This window comes from Grosmannia clavigera (assembly GCF_000143105.1).
Source record: "Grosmannia clavigera kw1407 unplaced genomic scaffold GCSC_173, whole genome shotgun sequence".
In the NCBI taxonomy this organism is placed as follows: Eukaryota; Fungi; Ascomycota; class Sordariomycetes; order Ophiostomatales; family Ophiostomataceae; genus Leptographium; species Leptographium clavigerum.
In genome coordinates this window covers 487,778-506,179 of record NW_014040765.1, presented here as the reverse complement: position 1 = coordinate 506,179, position 18,402 = coordinate 487,778, and the positions used below count along the sequence as shown (strand labels likewise).

General features: G+C 57.2%; 4 protein-coding genes across 4 annotated transcripts; 1 reads left to right on the top strand and 3 right to left on the bottom strand.

The window, feature by feature from the left end:
* Positions 1–384: 384 nt before the first annotated feature.
* Positions 385–8,854, bottom strand: CMQ_7105 (uncharacterized protein; the record flags this gene model as incomplete). Its single annotated transcript, XM_014314110.1, has 4 exons — positions 385–3,106; positions 3,259–5,626; positions 7,899–8,148; positions 8,651–8,854. 4 exons carry the CDS (start codon positions 8,852–8,854, stop codon positions 385–387), a joined length of 5,544 nt encoding a protein of 1,847 aa, XP_014169585.1.
* Positions 8,855–13,175: 4,321 nt separating this feature from the next.
* Positions 13,176–13,724, top strand: CMQ_7276 (uncharacterized protein; the record flags this gene model as incomplete). The annotated part of the gene is made up of 1 exon (XM_014314281.1): positions 13,176–13,724. One exon carries the CDS (start codon positions 13,176–13,178, stop codon positions 13,722–13,724), a length of 549 nt encoding a protein of 182 aa, XP_014169756.1.
* A 291-nt stretch (positions 13,725–14,015) lies between these two features.
* On the bottom strand, positions 14,016–15,270 carry CMQ_7684 (zinc-binding oxidoreductase; the record flags this gene model as incomplete). The annotated part of the gene is made up of 3 exons (XM_014314689.1): positions 14,016–14,717; positions 14,778–14,907; positions 14,978–15,270. The coding sequence occupies 3 exons, from the start codon at positions 15,268–15,270 to the stop codon at positions 14,016–14,018; spliced, it is 1,125 nt and encodes a 374-aa protein (XP_014170164.1).
* A 689-nt stretch (positions 15,271–15,959) lies between these two features.
* On the bottom strand, positions 15,960–18,195 carry CMQ_7368 (c2h2 type zinc finger domain containing protein; the record flags this gene model as incomplete). The annotated part of the gene is made up of 2 exons (XM_014314373.1): positions 15,960–16,981; positions 17,058–18,195. The coding sequence occupies 2 exons, from the start codon at positions 18,193–18,195 to the stop codon at positions 15,960–15,962; spliced, it is 2,160 nt and encodes a 719-aa protein (XP_014169848.1).
* Between the last annotated feature and the right edge of the window lie 207 nt (positions 18,196–18,402).

Here is an 18,402-nt window from a genome sequence, read left to right as displayed (position 1 = left end):
ATGAGAGATCGTATTAGATGCTACTGCCAGTTCTCCAGACTATATAGTAAGAGACAAGACACCAGACAACGGCACATAGGACATGGCTGAAAGGGGGTATAAGACGTGTACTACGCCGTTGTAGTAGCGGCTGAGTGAGGTATCCTTTTTTGTTGAAACGCCTGTTGACCGCTGAAACAAACACAAACCACGGGATATGCCCTATGCCAGCCCGGGGGCATGGCCATCTAAAAAGACCGGCTGTTCAGAACAAAGAAGAGCTGCACGTTGCAGACGGAGGCAGGCCGAGAAACAAACAGAAAACGCCACATGCTCGTTCAGAGACTTTTCACACATTACGTACGCTTCCCGAAAATCATGATCGTGCTCGAGAGCATCCCGCGCTCAAGCTCCCGTAAACTTTCGCCACCAGGTGTTCCGCGGCGTCGGGTCAAAAGCGGCGCCATTGCGAACGTCGCTGCCTTCGGATCCGGCCTGTGGCTCGTGTCTTTGTTCGCCACGGTCACCACGAGTGCGCTCACCACGATCACGGTCCCGATAGTATCGTTCGCGGTCCCGGTCTTCGCCGCGTCGATCGTCGCCGCGTCGGTCTTCCCGTCGCTCCTTGCGTCGACGCCCGTCGTCTTCGGCTGCCGTCGCCTCGCCGTCGTGGTAGCGTTGGCTGTGGCGGCGCCGGTCGCGTCGCTCTCGCCGTGCCGCTTCCTCTGCTGCTGCCGCTTCGGCATCGCCTACTACTGGTGGCGGCGGTGCGTCCGAGTGCTCCTTCACCCACGACGACGTGCCCGAGTGCGGCCAGCTCGGCTGCTTCCCGTGTCTGTCCCGCTTCTCCCGGTCGTGGCGCGAGTATACGTGCTGTTCTTCCGCTTCCGACTGCCGCCGAGACGACGTCTTCTTCTTGTCCGAGGCCTCGCGCATCGCCTTCTTCTCGGCTCGCCGCCGACGACGTTGCTCTTCCTCGTCTTCTCGCTCGCTCTCCGGCGCGTGCACTTCTGTCCGGTGGCGGTGTCGTCGCTCCGCGTGTCGTCCGGCTTCCGCTTCGGCCTCAGACCGCTCTCGCTCTTTGCGCAACCGTCGCCGCTCTACTCGCTCACGATCTGCATGTTCGCGCTCAGCTGCCTCCCGCTCTTCTGCTGCCCGGCGCTCTGCCTTGCGTGCTTCCCGTTCTTCGAGTCGCCGTGCCTCTTCTGCGTGTTTCCGTCGCCGCTCGCGTCGTTCTTCATCCTTGGCCCGGCGTGCTTCTTCTGCCGCACGCTCCGCTGCTTTCCGATCCGCTGCCTCCCGTTCCGCATGGCGTGCCCGACGAGCAGCGCGGCGCGCCTCCTGCTCTGCGTCTCCCATGCCAGCCCCATCCCGCCCGTCTGCCGCATTATGTACGGTGTGTCGCCGCCGTGCTTCGGGTCGTACTTCGGGTCGCAAGTCGCGAGGCGGCATCGGTGCTGCCGGTGCTGCCGGTGCTGAGTTCAGCTTTCCAAATAAGCCGGCAAAACCAGATCGCTTTGCGGACGTGGAATCCGCACGCTTCGGCGGGCTCAGAGGGTCCACTATCACTTCTTCTTCTGCTTGGCGGTGATGCTGACGACGATAATGATGATCAGCGCCTCGATCCTCCGCATAATCACGGCTATCGTGCACTCTGCTTTTTACCTTTGCTCTGCGTCGCTCCGACCGCATGATAGCCGGCTCAGCGTCTGTGGTGCCCTGCTCATCCTCTTCAACGTGCTTGGAAGTCCGCCGGCTTCCGGAACGGCCTACTCCAAGAATCCTGGCTGCCTTTCCAACAATGTCTGCTGGCTCCGGCGGTGGCGATGCGGGCCCATTCGTAACATCGACCGAGTTGCGTCGTGTTGCCCTGCTTCCGTTGCTCACGCCATGGTGCTTCTCCCGTGTCTCCCGCATCGTGGCAGAGCGCGATATCGGTGGCGTGCTGGTGAACACGCTCTGGCGCCGCATGGCCTTGGCCGGCACATCCTTTGCCTTGTCAGACCGTTCAGCCTTGTCTGAGCCAGACGAGTCTTTTGAGGAGCTTGCCTTTTCATCTCTGTCCTTTTTCACCTCCGCCTTGTGGTGCCGGGATGATGTTGGCGGCAGCTTCACCTGCCGCTTCGTCGGCACGCTGGTCGGCGGTGCAGGTGGTGCGGGTGGTGCAGGTGGTGCTGGCGGTGCAGCCGGTGCGGCGGACGACCACATATTCCAAGACGTTCCATCGCGACTGATCTTGGGGCGATCCTTTTTCGACGTTTTTGGCTCATACGGCGGTGTGGGGGGGCTGGCAGGGTCTGCAGTCGGTGCAACGGGTGCTGGTGGAGGCACAGAAGCGGCTGAAGCTTTGGCCTTGGCCGCCTTGCTTGTAGCGCCCTTCTTGCCCGGTTTCTTCGTTGATGCCATGTCGATAACGGCAACAATCTCGTCTTCGTCTTCGTTGGCTAGCCTGTTCGCCTCGTCAACATTCTCGCTCTCCTCGACCGAGAAGCTCAGCGGCGATCCGAAAGACCAGCGCGAGGGCGCCTTCCGGGATGAAGATGCTTGTGGGGCTGCTTCCGGCTCTTCCACAATAACCGGTGCTGCCCTGTCTCTCTTTGATTTCTTCTTCTCGGACAGCGTTGGCTCCGCTGGCGGTGGAGGTGGTGGCGGCAAGGTCAGCGATCGAAGCGGTGGTGCTTCGTCGACAATTGGCTCGTCCCAATCGTTCGCTGCAGCCTCAAACAGCTTCAGGCGGTCGGAAATCTTGCCGCTGACGCCCTTCTTGGTTTTGGAAGTTGACACGACTTCCCTCGCGATCGGTGGCGCGTCTTTGGTCACCTCCTCAACCACGCTACTCCTCTTTGAGCTCTTACTGGTCTTGGTGCTCTTAGCGTCCTGCCGCATGTCCAACAGATCGGCTGACTCAGTTTCTGCCGCTACTGGTTCAGCCTCGGCAACGGCCTCCGCTGGCGATGCCTCAGGCAACGAACCTGTCTTCTTGGACGACCCCCAGAAGCTGAAAGTCCCGTTGCTCTTGGGCTCGCTTTTGGGCTCGACCTTTGGTGCCAAGATCGCTTCGATCTGTTCGGGGCTGAGGTTGACCAGGTCATCCTCGATTTCCTTGAACATGTCGACTTCCTCCTCTCTGCCCTTGCCTTTCTTCTCCTTCTTCTCCTTCTTCTCCTCTTTCTTTTCCTCGTCCTCGTCCTTGTCTTTTTTCCCTTGTCTCTTTCTCGGTCCCGATCCTTGTCCTTGCTCTTGCCCTTGTCCTTTTTCTTCTCGTCTTTCGATTTTGACGATGACTTGGACTTGGACTTCTTGGCAGCCTCTGCAGCCTCTGCCTCCTCACGCTCGCGCTCTGCCTCTTCCTCTGCCTCTCGTGCAGCTTGCTCCTCAGCCTCGCGTGCAGCTTGCGCTTCGCGCGCCACTTCCTCCTCCGCCTCACGCGCTGCCTCCTCTTCGGCTTCCTTGGCAGCGATCTCTTCGGCTCGCTTGCTGGCGCTTTGGTTCAGAGCATCCAGCTCCCGCTGCTCCTTCTTGGGGAGTTTGCGCATCCTTTCCTTCTTTTCTAGGAGCATCGTCCTCCTCGCCTCCTCCTCTGCTATCTCGGCCTCTGCAGCCTCACGAGCAGCCTGCTCTTCGGCTTCGATGCGGACCTTCTCTTCTGCCTCGCGCTGAGCAGCCTCCTCCGCCTCTCGCGCCGCTTCCTCTTCAGCTTCGCGGGCGGCGCGCTCCTCTGCTTCCTTCGCCTCTTGCGCCTCCTTCTTTGCCCTCTCTTTCTCTGCCTTTCTTTTTTCCTTTTCAAGCTTCTCTTGTTCCTTCTTGCTCAGCTTGGGCTCCTTCTTCTTTTCCTTCTCCTTCTCCTTTTCCTTTGATTTCGACTTCGACAGGGAACCAAAATCGTCATCCCAGAAGCCGTTGCTGACTGGCGCCTTTTCTTCCTCTTCCTCATCAAGTGGTGTTGGAGCACGTAATGGGATTTCAGGTTCTGCTTCCGCCACCGCCTTGCCCTTCTTCTTTTTCACTTTCTTGCCGATACCCCAGCGCCACGATTCTTCCTCTTCCTCCTCTTCCTCCTCTTCGGCAATCTCTTCCGGGGGGTTGTCATCATGCTTGTCGTCGACCGAGCCGTGGCTGTCGTGAAACTCGAGTAAATCGTCCTCAGCTTCCCCACTCTTGGCGTCAGCTTCGGCGTTGTCAAGCTCGTCCGAAATATTGATCTTTTTGGTCTCTTTCTTGGTCTTCGCGCTGCCTCCCCAGCCCATCCAGCCGCCAAAACTAGCCACCGGCTCAGGTTCGTGCTTTTCTGGCTCCTCTTCAGCTACACCAATGCCCTTCTTCTTTTTCTTGTCTTTCTTAGAAGATGTCGGCCACATGTTGTCGCCCAGGTCGACTACTGGTTCTGGCTCTGGTTCAGGCGTAGGCTCCGGCTCTGGCTCAGGCTCTACGTGTTTCCCCTTCTTCTTCTTGTCCTTTTTGCTCGTAGTTCCCCATGTGTCGTCCTCTGTCTCGACGGCAGAAGGTCCTGGGGCTAGGGGTTCCGGCGTAGGCTCACGTACAGATTCCACAGCCTTGCTGCTCTTCTTTTTCTTGTCCTTGAGAGAAAAGGCCCACGTGTCAGCCTCTGGTTTCGGATCCGGGGGCTCGGGCGTAGGTTCGCGTTCGGCTTCCGCAGTCTTACTGCTCTTCTTTTTCTTGTCCTTCTTTGAAGGGGGGTCCCACGACTCCACTTCTGGCTTTGGATCTGGATGGTCTGACACAGGTTCAGGATCAGGCTCAACAGTCTTGCTGCTCTTCTTTTTCTTCTCCTTCTTGACAAACATTCCCCACGGGTCAAACTCTGGTTCCGTTTCCGATTCCCTAGGCTCGGGCGTGGGTTCAGGCTCAAGCTTAACAGCCTTACTGCTCTTCTTCTTCTTCTCCTTCTTGAGAGAGATCCCCCACGCTTCCACCTCTGCTTCCGGTTCCTCAGGCTCAGGCGCAGGTTCCGGCTCCGGGTCGACAGCTTTGCTACCCTTCTTCTTCTTCTTGTCCTTTTTCGTAGAAAAACTCAATGGATCATCCTCTAGCTCCCGGGCGGAGGGGTCAGGCATCGTTTCGGGCTCGATAGTCTTGCTGCCCTTCTTCTTTTTTTCTCCCTTTTTTGAGAGCAAATCTCCACATGTCCTCGGGCTCGTCAGTAGGTGGGTCAGGGGCAGGGGGCAATAGTTCTGGCTCTGGATCTGGGTCTGCCTCAGGCTCAGGTTCTTGCTCCGGCCCCACCACCTTGGCTTTCTTCTTCTTCTCTTTCTTGGTGATGGTGATGGCCGTAGACCATAGGTCGGCCTCCGGCTCGACCTTGGCGGGTTCTTCTTTAGCGACCTCGGGCTCCATAACAGCCGCCGACTTTCCTTTTTTCTTTCTTTCTCCTTCTTTGTCATGAAGATGATTTCTTCCTCTTTCTTTTCCGGCTCCGGCTCTGGCTCTAACTCTGATTCCGGTTCTGGTTCCGGCTCCGGTTCCGGCTCCAGCTCCGGCTCAGGCTCTGGTTCCACCTTCTTTGGAGGCTCCGGCTCAAAGGCTGCTAGAGCAGAGGCAACCCTTCCCTTCTTTTTCTTCTCCTTCTTCGATACAGGACCCCAGTTTGACTCCTCCACTTTGTTGACCTCCAGAGCAGGTGCAGGCACTGGATCCAGCAAAGGCCCCTTCTGGTTGCCCTTCTTTACTTTGTTTGCCCCAGCTGCTGGAACCCCATATATCTTCAGCCTTCTCTTCCACGTACGCAGGCCTGGATTTAGGCTCGGGTTCCGGCTCAGGTTCCGGCTCAGGTTCCGGCTCAGGTTCTGGCTCAGGTTCCGGCTCAGGTTCCGGCTCAGGCTCCGGCTCAAGCTCCGGTTTTGGGGGGGGCTTAGCAGGCTCGGGGGTCTTCTCTCTCGTTTTGCCAGTTGCCGAAGACCAGATCGAGGCGAAGAAGCTCTTAGGGGCCTCCGGTTCAGGCACCGAATGTGTCGATTTCGAGTCTTTGTTAGAGCCAGAGTCGACCACCGCCTTCTTCTTTTTCCGACTGCTCCACGAGAACCCCCAGTCTTCTTCCTCTTGTTGTGTGACTGGCTCAGGTTCGGGCGCAGGTTTAGGTTTTTGAGGCTCGGGTGCGGGTTCAATGACAACTATTGGTTCTGGTACCGGTTTTAGTTCTGGTTCCTGCTCCTGCTCCACAAGCTTGCCCTTCTTACTCTTCATTTTCTTCGGCATGGTTGTACCCCAAACATTGAATGACAAGTCGTCGGTAGCGCCAAGAATGCCATTTGGGGGCTCCGGTGGAGGTTCGAGCTCTGGATCCGGGTCGGGATCCCTCGGCGGCTCGGGCTTTTCAACGACAAGAACGGCCGCAGTTTTCATCTTCTTTTTATCTTTCTTGGTTGTGACAAAGGCTGAAAACGTTTCGTCGGAGTCAGGCTTGCTTTCTGGTTCAGGATCTTGGATCAGCTCTGACTTGGCCTCAGGCTCTGCGGCCTTCCCTTTCTTCTTCTTCTTGCTGGAGGCAGATGCGCCCAAGCCAATGTCAAAGTTGTCCATCTTGCATTCCGCAGCGGGTGAGTCGACGACCTCTTCGGGCGCAGCCTTCTTCTTGGATTTCTTGCTTCCAAACAAGTCGTACTCATCATCATAAGAGGATCTGTTCTTTGGCGGTGTGGGGGCCTCCAAGTAAGGAGTAGAATCGCTTTTCCTGCCATTCTTGTCTTTTTTCGCTGTCAGACTTGGCCAGAAGCCGCCCTCCTCCTTTTCGGCACTGTCCCTTGATTCTGCCTCCGGTTCTGGATTGGGCTCCTTGAGTGGCTCAGGCACAATAACAGCAGCAGCCCCTTTCGCTTTCTTCTTCTTTGTCGGTGCAGAATACCCCCAAAGCGATTCTTCCCGAAATGCCGGTTCTGTCTCTGGCTCCGGCTCCGGCTCGACCGGTTTAGGCTCGTCGGCCTTCTTCTTCTTGGTTTTTTTGCCCATGCCGAAAATATCCCAGGTACCTTCGTCTTCTTTCGTCTTCTCGGGTTCTGGTTCCGGTTCTACCGATGGTGCTGGCTCCGGATCAGGTTCTGGTTCGAAAACACTGGCCATCGCAGCAATCTTCCCATTTTTCTTGACTTTCTTCGGTGCTGGTAGTGATGGCCTCCAGGGATCAGTTGCTGTTGTATAATCGGCCTCCGTAAGTGGCTTCTCCGGCTCCGGTACTGGTTCCGGCTCGGCCTTTTTCTTCTTGCCGCCTGTCAAACCCCAGCCCCATCCCTCCCCCTCTTGGGTTTTGGCTGATGTGTCTGTCTTTGCGGTCCTGTCCCAGAAAGCCTCCGTTTTCTTCTCGGCAGATACAGCAGAATTTAGATTGTCTTCGCCGAAGTCGCCGGAACCGAGTGCCGTCTTCTTCTTTTTGAGCTTAGTTCGGTTGGCGCCCCACGAGTTATCATCTTCCTCGGCCTTGTCATCAGATGCGCCTCGTGCGAGACCAGTGGTAGCGGTTTTGCCAGAACCCCCAACTGATCCCCAGCCTTGCGAAGCTGGTCCACTATCGTTGAGCGTGATCTCCTGAAACGCGTCAACGTCCCCTGCTGCAGAGACATCTGGGAGTAATGCATCGCTCTTCTTGCCCTTCTTCTTCATGTCGGTCGTGGCGATGTCTCGTGCGGCGTCATCCCCCTTTTTCTTGTCGTCACCACCATCTCCGCTGCCACCGTTAATGCCCCTGCCCGCGTCGCCTCCCGCAGCCTCCTTCTTATCGGCGCCGTTGCTATTGTTGTCGTTGCTGTTATAATTGTTGTTATTTGTATTGTTGTTCGCATTGTTGTTATTGTTGGAGCTGTTCGTCTGGTTTTTCTTTTTCTTTTTCGGAGCGGCCTCCTTGAAGCCTTCTGTAGACAAAAAGTTCACGCGTGTGTCCAGGCAAGGGTCCCGAAAAAGACCAGAGTCACTCTTGTGCCTGCGACGATCGGACTCGGCCTGTGAAGGCGTGTCGCCAAGACCAGAATCTGCCCAATTTCGCTCACTCGGTCGGTCACCAGTTCGGCTTGGGTCCGATATGGGCGCGTCATCCAAAAAGTCGGATTCGGACGTGGAAGATGGGTGGAAGCTACGAGCCCATTTGGGGGTGAGGCTTGGTAATATGAATTTGCGTGTTGATGTCAGATGGACTTTCGAGACTTGTGAAGAAGCCACCAGGCCCTAACAGAAAGTCATCAGTACATGTCATCAACAAAGTCGTTTTCCAAGAAAACAGTGTAAGTCGAGGACCACCATGGCACCAAACAATTGTTTTTGACGTGGTAGCAGGATGGATATTAAGAGACCCAGTTGACCCGCCAGCGGCTTAATTTGCAAGGCTGGCAGGCCCATATACAGGAGCCGCCAGCATGCATGCAAGCAGAGGCTCTCTCTCCAGGAGGCAGTAGAGGCAAAAGGATGGGAATTTGGAGGGGAGAAAATATGGCAAAAATGTACAAATATAAGAGAAATAGAAATATCGAAACCTGACCGAAGTGGTAATATCATATGGCGCCCTCTCGTGTGTAGCCGCCTGCTTGCCGCAGAACCATTGCGCGTATATACAGAGTAAAACAGGCACATATGGCAGACGGGAAGACATGATAGTGCCAAGCGCAACACGGTACAGGGAGAGGTAGGGCGTAGGGTTTAGAGAAAGGAGCAAAACGAAGAGAAATCTCACCCGAAGTTGTGTCCAGGCCGAAGCAATGCAGCGCATGCGGATGCGCAAGTCCTCAGCAGACCAGGGGACACCAGAACAGCTGTCCTCCGCGCCATCATCCCACCCAGTCGCCTTTGTCCCATATCGGGTCGTTGAGGAGCCATATGCGACGCCTTCTACGGTAACGCTGTTGGGGCGCAACGCAAGAAGCTGGACGGCGGCCATATTGATTGTCTAGCGAACTGACGGTGCACTTGAAGGCTGTTGTCAGACTCATGGACGCAGCAAAAAGATGAGAGCTGGCAATAAGGAGCCTGGTTTGAGAGTGTCGTAGGAATGAGCTAAAGCGTCGCGGTTAGTTTGGCGACGGGTTGAGGGGCTCTGCTTCGGACGGTCGCTCGAAAATCGAGTCTGCACTACGCGGGTTGCTGCACAGTCGGGATTGAGTCGGGGCTGGAGGCGATCCAGGTACTTGAGATGGCGCGAATCTCATCGAGTTCCTACTAGTTAGAAGACGCGGCACGACCTACCATTGCCTGCCTCTGACCACAAGGAGATGGGAAGAGGGGCGGAGGGAGGGATGGGTCAAGAAAGTCGTCGCGTCGGCCAGGCCCTACAATTGCTGGTGGAGAAGTCAGTAGATGTAAAGGGCGATTTTTTAGTCTCTGGTTTTGTTTTCCGTCCTCTGTCTAGTCGGCGCTCGATCCTCATGGCTGCAAGGGGACGGAGGGCTGAGCGATAAGGGGGCCAATGGGCCGCGAGGATTCGGAATTGGGAGGGGCTGCACCAAGCAGGATTGGTGATTGTTTGGCAGTGTGATCGCAAGATGATGTAGGTACCATGCACCACAGGGCAAGTGGTGGGGGAGACGCGCAGGCGACAGGACAGAGGACGGCAATGGAGGGTGGCGTTGTGTGACACACCTGTTGTTTACCACTGCGACTGTCGATGGTTTATGTTGCGATCTGTGGACGGTGCTGTCATGCAGGAAGTGTTAGAATATCAGGGCGGTGAGAGAGACTTGCTCAGTAGCAACACGAAGAGGGGAGGCCATGCATGTCGAGGCGGGAAAGGGAGGCCAGAGGGCTGAGCAGTTTGGCAAACGCGCGTAGGCTTGGGCTCTGGATAAGGCAGAGATACATACCTTATATCGAGCCAGGGCAGAAGCCAGGTTCCCCAGGGCAGAAGCCAGGTTCCCCTGGTCCTTGTTTGCAGCAAAGCAATTGCAGGTTAGAGACAAGGAGGGAAGGGAAGAGCCGCCACGGCGGACAAGAAGAGAGCAATGCCAGGTTGACAGAGTCAGGGCGGTTGAAGCGCGAGACTGCGGGACGCCGAAGCGGGATCACGCTGGAGTCGGACGGGTGGGCTGCTGATCCGGCACAGAACGCTCTGCCTTGTCTCTGTGTGTGTATTTTTCCTCTTCGGTTCGGCTTGTCGTTGTTTGTCGTCTTTCTTCACGTCTCGTACGACGCGGTGTTGGTCTTGGTCGGGAGGCGCGTATCGCGCAAACTTTCGATTCCCACAGGGGACGTGCAGGGGAAGAAAGAGGGAAAGAAAGCCTCAAAGCAGAAAAAAGGAAGACGAGAGGGCGACAAGACAAGCGACGCTGTGATCAATGGACCGGGGGATGGCTGGGAACGGCCGACGATTGGCAGACGGTTTGGCGTTTCTAGGCCACTCCGGGGGGTGGACGGGGTACTAGTGTGAACAAGAGCGGATCGTCACCTCGACGGTGTGGGTGGATTGCGGATTGGAGAGGTGATGGGAGGGCGACGACCAATGGTTGTCGTACGAACGCTCTCGCTGTCTGTGACTGTTTGCCTTCGTGGAGATGGGAAGAGTCCGAGGAGGCAATGCGATGTTACGAATACGCCGAGACTCTAGCAATTGCCCTGAAGGGCGGACGGGAATGGCGCACCTTCCTTTTTCAGGCCGAGCAGGCAACAGCTAGATAATAAGGTGCCAAGTAAGATATTTCGTGCTGTGGACGAGAAGAGCAAGAGCCACCCTGGCCAGGTCTGTCAACACAGCCAGTCAATAGTTCGTAATTGCATCGCCTGTTTTGCCTCGCCCTACGTATTTTGCTGCGTTTGTCTTGCCTAGCGAATCACCCCTCTATTTTCGTGTCTAACCCCTCCGGCCTGGAGTCCTCAAATCCATCCCCTGGCCAGCGCTGGTCCTATGGGAGGGGAGAAAACTCGGTGGCCGGGAAGCTAAGACGACTGCCTATGGGAAGAAGACCTCTGCGCCGTCACAGGGCGAGGGGCTGAAACAGATCACCCACGAGCCGACCCTGAGCCTAATGGACGTGAATACGTGGTAAGAAGTGCCCGTACGGACTTGTCCACGTTCCAACACTGCCCGCTCGGTTGATGATAAAACCCCAGGCGCCGCCTTCCAACGGATTCCAGCATCGCGTCCGCTCGCGTCATGTCTAAAGAACCTCTCCCGGGACGGGTCGTCCTGGCGCGTACGTGCGCGTGGCGAATGGGGAGCCCTTTGTCTCGCCTGTGTCGTCCTGCACCAACAAAATACGTCGCATGTACCGCTACCTGGACCGTTGGGGCGCTATGCGCGGCAGGCGACAGCGCTGCGTTCAGGGTACTTTGCTGGTGGAAGGAACGGCAAGATGGAAAAATCGGCTTGGCAAGCAGCCAATGTGGGGCCTTGGGGACCTTTCAGGTTGCCCTCATCTGCACGGTGGTGCATGATGCAGATGTTCCGCACGATGGGCGGCAGCCATTTGTCGTGCTAGCGAGCTGGCGATGCAGCCACACCCTTCTCTGATAGTTCGGAGCAAGCACGGAGCGAGATGGCGACGCATACACGCTCCCGGCACCTGTCTGCGCTCTCAATGAGCGCAGCCGGTCACCTGGGAAAGGGTCCTTTGGACATGCTGTCAGGCCGATACCAGCCACTGTACTCCGTACTGCCAAGTTCTCTTGTACTCGTACTCGTATTATTACTCATACAGGCACGGGGCCTAACGCGCACGTGCTAACTAAGCTATGCCGCTATGCCGCTCAGTCGCCCCATGGGCGCCACAGTTGGGCAGGTCTGCATTACGGCCGCAATGCCATGGTAAGACTCCATCAGATCTCAGCCATGGCCATCTGCTCTGAGCTGGCGATGTTGAGCCGCGCACGCGCTTCCCCGACTGACAGCTACGTAACAATATTACGGAGTGCATGTATCCACCTGTAATCGCAGCCGACGCAAACGACAGAGACGACAGAAACGACAGGCAAAAAACCCCCGAGGTGGAGGCAGTCTGGCACTTGCCATGCCTCCCAGCGATTTGAAAGCTCAAAGCAGTTTAGCGTCTCGCTCACCGCCTCCTCGACATCTGGCTGCTCTTACGGCGTACTATGTATGTACGGAGTACATCCGGGGAGGCAACGCGAGAGGCGGAAGGAAAAGGGAAAGGAAGCAGAGATTGGCAGGCTGGCAGGCTGGCAGGCTAGCAGGCTGTGAAACTTGGACTTGCCGTGCAGGAGTCACGGCTCACCACAGCAGACCACGTATTGATCTGAAAACTTACGTGCGAAGAGGCGGTTGGGCGTCGGCGGTTCTGCAGACCGCCTCTTGAGCCTCGCCGCAATCGGTTCGCATGTGTTTTGTTTCACGTTCGCCTTGTCTTGCCTCGTCTTGCCTCGCCGTGCGTTTCCAGAAGAAAGCGATTTTCCTGGACAGTCATCGCAGTGGAGAAGCGGAAGAGCGCAACCTTGTGGGGGAGTCGACTGGGACAAAGTCTATTTGGCCGGCAGCTAAAGCAGAGCGGACATCGTCACGACAAATACGGAGCAGGCCCTCGCATCGGTTAGGTTGCAGACGGGCCAGCAGGGGTTCCAAGACCGGAATCAGAACGGTCGCTCTCCATCCAGAGTGGTGACAATGGCTGCAAGGATCTCGAAAGCCACAGCTCTAGTACTCACCGCTGCACAGCCACTTCACCGGCACGTGATATGAAGTCAGCACAACCCCATCACGTACATAGTAGCTATAATTAGGAACAGAGGCGGCATTTCGTCATCGACTTCGAACAGAACAGACTACGAGTACGGGACGGCCAAGGGGAAGGAGGCTTTGTTTTACCACCCACCTCAGACATCCACAAGGCCCCTCTTTGTGTGTTCTTGTGTTCCTGCTTCCGGTTGCTGCTAGCCGAAGCCGGCCAATGTCGCCAGTCGTGCTGTGAAAATCGTCGTGCCTGGCGCACAAGCAAAACGGATCTGCGTCGTATCTCTCGACAAGGGATGAGAGGCGATATCCCCCCTTTCTTAGTCGACAGAGCTTCCCCTCTATTCTTGGTCCTTTATGTCTCCGTTGTTTCTTCCGTCTTTCTTCGCCTTCGCCTTTGTCACTCTCCTGCTGCTTCTGTTCTAGCGTCATTGGTGGAGAGTCTCGTGTCCTTTCAGCTTACAGCAACGCTCTGCGTCTTACCTCGGCGCCACGGAACGTACTTCGTATAAAGCCGGCCGGCTGAAGATCGAGTGCACGAAGAGAACGGACCAAAGCAGACAGCAGAAAGACGAATCTGTGCAGCATGCCGACCCTCACGTTCCACCTCGCCATCCCGCTGCCGGCAGCACTGTCGCCCGGACAGGTCATCCAGGCGATGCACCGCTACGAGCCGCTCATCACGCCCAACCCGTTTCTGGTCTCGTACCGCCGCCGCCCGGTCGACCTGCGCGAGATCGTCGACGACGCCTTCTTCCGCGACGACGGCCAAGCGCTGGCTGCCTTTGAAGTCGTCGACCGCATCGTCCTCGTGCCCGGCCTGGCCACCAAGCAGGTCGTCATCCCTTGCGTGATGCAGCGCTTCGATGACGGCCTGCGCTGCCGCAGCTTCGCCGCCGGTGGCGTGCGCGTTTGGAGCACCTGGCGCGTGCAGCCGGCCGTCACCGGCGCCGAGGCCCTGGACAACGACGTAGATGGCAGCCCGCTCCCGTCTGCTGTCGCCTATGAGCTCGTCGAAGAGGCCCGGGTCGAGTGCAGCGTTCTCGTCAAGCCGTTTGTCGGCCGCAGCTTCCAGGCCGCGCACATGGATATCCTCCGGTCGGTCGTCCGGGAGATCATGCAGCAACAGGCATGATTGTACATCTTGGTTACTCTTTTTTGTCATTTTGTCTTTAAGCGCCGCCTGTTGTCATGAATATTCGGTATTCGCTCTCATGGCGGCCTTTTCCAAGATACCCCCTTAAATGCACTTATCCTGCAATTGGTCTTGATACACCTTCAGTGGCTGGCAGTCTGTGTACTGCATGATGTCTGTATCCACGAAACCTGTTGCACAAGTTTGCTGTATTTCTATTTCTGTGTACTGGGTCAGACTGTTCTACTTGCTTTTGGTGCCTGCTGCAGCATCACTCTCACGCCGGGACCCTCACTCCTGGGGCCCGATCGTGTACACGAGCTTGCCGCCGCTGACCTTGTCGGCTTTGAGCTCCTGGAGTCCGACGAGGACGCCGTCGAGGCCGGCGCCGCCACGGTTGACGATCGGCTTGACCGGCTTCAGCTTGCCAGACGCGGCCAGGTCGGCCGTCAGGGCGATGAAGCGCGTGGCAAACGCAAAGTCTGCGGGCACGGCCGGGAACGCGATGCCCTTGACAAAAGGCTCGCCGAGGGCCGTGTAGAAGAAGGTGCCGGCGCTGTCGATGCGCCGGTCGACCGCCGTCAGCACGTCGGCCGGGACGGGCAGCAGGTTGCGGTACAGCAACGTGGCGGTGCTGTCATCGCCGGCGGCAGCAGAGAGCGCCCGGGCCGACAGCCGAGCCGTCTGCTCGGACGAGATGCAGTCCCAGACGAGGCGCAGGCCGCCGAGGCCCCAGGCCTTGACCGTGGCGGCCACGTCGGCCACAAAGGCATCGGCGTCGTGGTAATCGAAGACGGCATCGGCGCCGAGCGACTGCAGGTACGCGCGGTTGTGCGGCGAGGCCGCCGTGATGACACGGTAGCCCGACAGCTTGGCGAACTGGATGCCCAGCACGCCTGTCGCCGTCGAGCCGCCGTAGATCAGGACCGGCTCTGGCTTCGTCAGCGGCTCCGTCGGCAGCTTCATCTTGAGCGCCTGGTACAGGCCTTGTCCCTATGGGCCGTCAGCGTGGGAAAGACGGAGGCCGAAGGACGAAACAACGCAGCAACATACCACCGTCCCAGCTCCCAGCCCCAGCGTGGCCGCCTCCACGTTGCTGAGGTTCTTCGGAATCGTAAAGGCGAGCGCGGCCTTGACCACAATGTGCTCGGCAAACGTGCCATCCTCGTGCTGGCTCTCGTTGCTGAACGGCTGGTCAGCAGATCGATCAAAGCAGCTACGCAGTCATCCGTCCGGCGTCTCCGCCAACTCACGATCCGTGGGCTGTTCCGGCAATGTGATCGCCCGGCTGGAACTGGGTCACGCCACTGCCAACCTCCACAACAATGCCGGCATAGTCACAGCCAACACGAGCGCCGGTCGGGTCGCCCAACACATGATCAATGTGCTTCCAATCGGTCGGATTGAGGGCCACAGCAGTGGTGCGCACCCGCAGGTACCCGTCACGCAGCTTGGGCGCAGGCGCCGCCTCGTCAATGGCAGCCACACCCTTGCCACGGATCACAATGGCCCTGGTGGTAGCCGGCCACGATTCTGTCGAAGTCATTGTCAGTGTGCTGTGTGCTTTGGATTATGCCGTTGGTGTCTGGGGACCGAAACTGAATGCTAGATTTGGAGGGGCATATTCTTATACTTGCCGGTGGAACAGGACGTTTTAAAGTGGTGTGCCCGTATTGGTAATAATAAGTTGGTAATCGATAAAAATGGCCATTGAAGCGTTGAAACTTTGTTCCCCCTAGCTGCTCCATACTATATGCTCTTTATGACGTGTAAAGGTAGTAGTTGGAAAGTAGTTTCTACACTTGACGGCATGTGCATGTCAATGCTAACCTGACGTGCTACACTTCATGCACTGTCTTAATGGAGCGATGTGGTAAACCAAGAAACGTTAAACCGAAAACGGCAAACCAAGAAAAAACATAGTGGGGAATCGGGGTGGTAATATAACAACAAATACCCTTGAAAAACAGCTGCAGAACGGTATAACCATGATGGAGAACAAAACGGACAGACCGTGTCCACGGCAACAGCATGAAGGTAGAGACGTAGACATAGGCATCCGAATCGGGCACCCGTTCTCACAAGGGTGGATGAATAAACAGTAATCGTAATAAAGAAATCCCAAAAAGCAAGTCTATCTTGAAGTGATGGCGGACGGATATACCCAAAACGGCCGGAAAATGAGCCAGTATCATGATGCGTGACAAAGAACCAGGGCAGAAAAAGTGGCACGTGTCAACGGCCACCATAATCAGATGCATAGCCCATGTCGCCAAAATTCTCGCCCATCCCGCCCTCACCATAGCCGGTGCCAGGCCCGGAAACATAGCCACCATCATCACCGTCGTCCAAGTCGCTCGCGTCAAAGTTGCTGCGCCCGCTGATATCGTCTTCCATTCCCGATCCTGCGCCGCTCATGTCGACAGCTGCCCAGTTCACCTGTGCCAAAGCCGGGTATTGCGCCAACAGTGCCGCCGGGAGAATGTAGTTGCCCGAAGCATCCATCGGATAGCCTGTGTTCGGGTCGACCTGCGGCGGAGGTTGCGAGAGCATCATGTTCTGCTGTGCAGCCGCTTGGGCCGCCATGTTTTGCTCCTGCCAAGCCCGGTGCCGCTCGAGAGTCTCTTCGTCGAGCAGCGGCTTGATGCAGATCCGTCCGGCCTCTGATCGGAAGTGTCGGCCGAGAGCATCGGCGCGCGCAAACCGGCGGCCGCACCCCCACTCGCCCCCGATCTTGAGATCGCCTTTGCACACAAACTTCTTCTCGCCACTGTGAAGGCCCTCGTGTCGCTTCCGGTCGTGCTGTCTCGCAAACGCCTTGCTGCAGAAGGAGCAGACAAACGGTCGCTCGTCTGTGTGTGTGCGCAAGTGCGAGCGCAGGTTGTACGCCCGCGTGAAGCGTTTTGGACACAGCGAGCATTGGAATGTTGCCGGGTGCTTCTGGGCGCGCTTCGCGCCTGTCCCTGTCGCACCGTTGACGATACCATTGTCCATTGTCCCCGCCGCAGCGAAATCTGGATCCGCCAGCCGCAGAGCCATGGCGTTGTTGGGGGGACGGCCGACGTACGATAGCCGCCGCCGGTTTCCAGCAACCGCGCTGCCTGATCGCTCAAAGGGAGACAAGGATCGAGAGCTGTCGGAACGTGGTGTTTGATCGCCTCTCATATGCGGCGAGAGACTGCCGGCATTGTGCTGATGGCCCACTGCCATCCCTCCGCCGTTGTATGGGTCTGTGATCGCACGGCGTCTTTGACGTCCTGAAGAAAGTGGCACAAGTGTCAATATCATCCATGTCATGGCGGTCCCCACCTCGGCTAAAGCAGCTTGTCTTACCTCGGTCGGGGGGTGTCAGCGCATCCGTGTCCATGACCGGCTTGCCTGCAAAGGCATTGCGGTTGGCCGTGTTGGGCGGTGCATATTGTATTTCGATTTTCGGCGCCGACATCTGAGACATTTGCTGGGGGATGTCGCTATTGGGCAGCTGTGGAAAGGCCTCAGAGCCATGGCCGGATGGCATGTAGTACGAATAGCTGTCGGTTTGGTTTTGCAGCAAAAAACCAGAAGCTGTGCCCATCTCTGCCACCGACTGGGGCAGAAGTCGTGGCGAGATGGCGGGACTGTGAGAGGGGCTGCGGCCCGCTTGGTTGTTTGAGATGCTGAAACTGTTGATGCCACGCAGCTCCCGGTACACGTCGCCGGCCTCTTCCGGTTGTAGCATGGGAGAGCTCGTAATCTGATCTGCAGGATCGGAAAATGTGTCCTGGCCCGCTATGGATGGTGAATGTCCTCCGATGGATGAGGCGTCGGAAAACTCGGAGCCGTTTCGCCGGTGTCCTTGGAAATGGGGCCCCGTCCATTCTTGGCCCGGGAGCAGAGCAGCCTCAGGCCTGAGAGAGACATGCCGGGAGTGGCGCCCAGTGGGCGGGACAAATTGGTGGGTATTGAATGATGGAGACTGGTGGGCCGAGCCCGGGAGTGCGTCAATAGTGAGGAGATGAGGAGGGGTAGGGCTGTGCGATGCCTGTGAGGTAGCCATGTTGATGTCTTGTACGCCGTACTGCTCTTGCTGATCAAACAGCGGGGTGGAGAGCTGTTCCGACGTTGATGAGGGGTATATGGTAAAATCCTCGCCGTAGGCTTGCTGGGGATCTAGATAGCCTTGGTTGAAGGGGGGGTTGGCAGGCTCGGTCTTTAGCTGGTCTACGAAGGATTGATTGTGATCAAAGGCGAGGCTTTGCTGTTCTAGCCCAGGTCGAGTGGTAGCTAGGTAACCGTTGCTATAGGCGGAGAAGCCAGGCTGCGAGGAGAATTGCTGGGAAGAGGGGTCGATGAGGCCAAGGCCGATGTTGTGGTTGCTCGAGATGGCTTGGAGGTTATTGTTGTAGGCGCGAGCAGGGGATGGCGATGGAGAGTGGCTTTGCTTTATGTTAAGCGATGGCGACCGGCCGCGGGAAGGCTGTACTGAATCCATCGTATCCGTCTATCTGGGTATCCCCCTTGATTTTCTCCGCGCTGCGCTGGTGCTTAACGTTTCTAGGAACCACCCGCCGTGCCAAGCAATGCTGACCGTTGCAGCGATATCAGGGTGTTACCACTAGCCCGGCGACAATGAGAGGCCCGGGGGATGTATCCGCGTATGCGCGTTGCTGGTCTGGGTGCTGTCTGTTATACCGTCTTT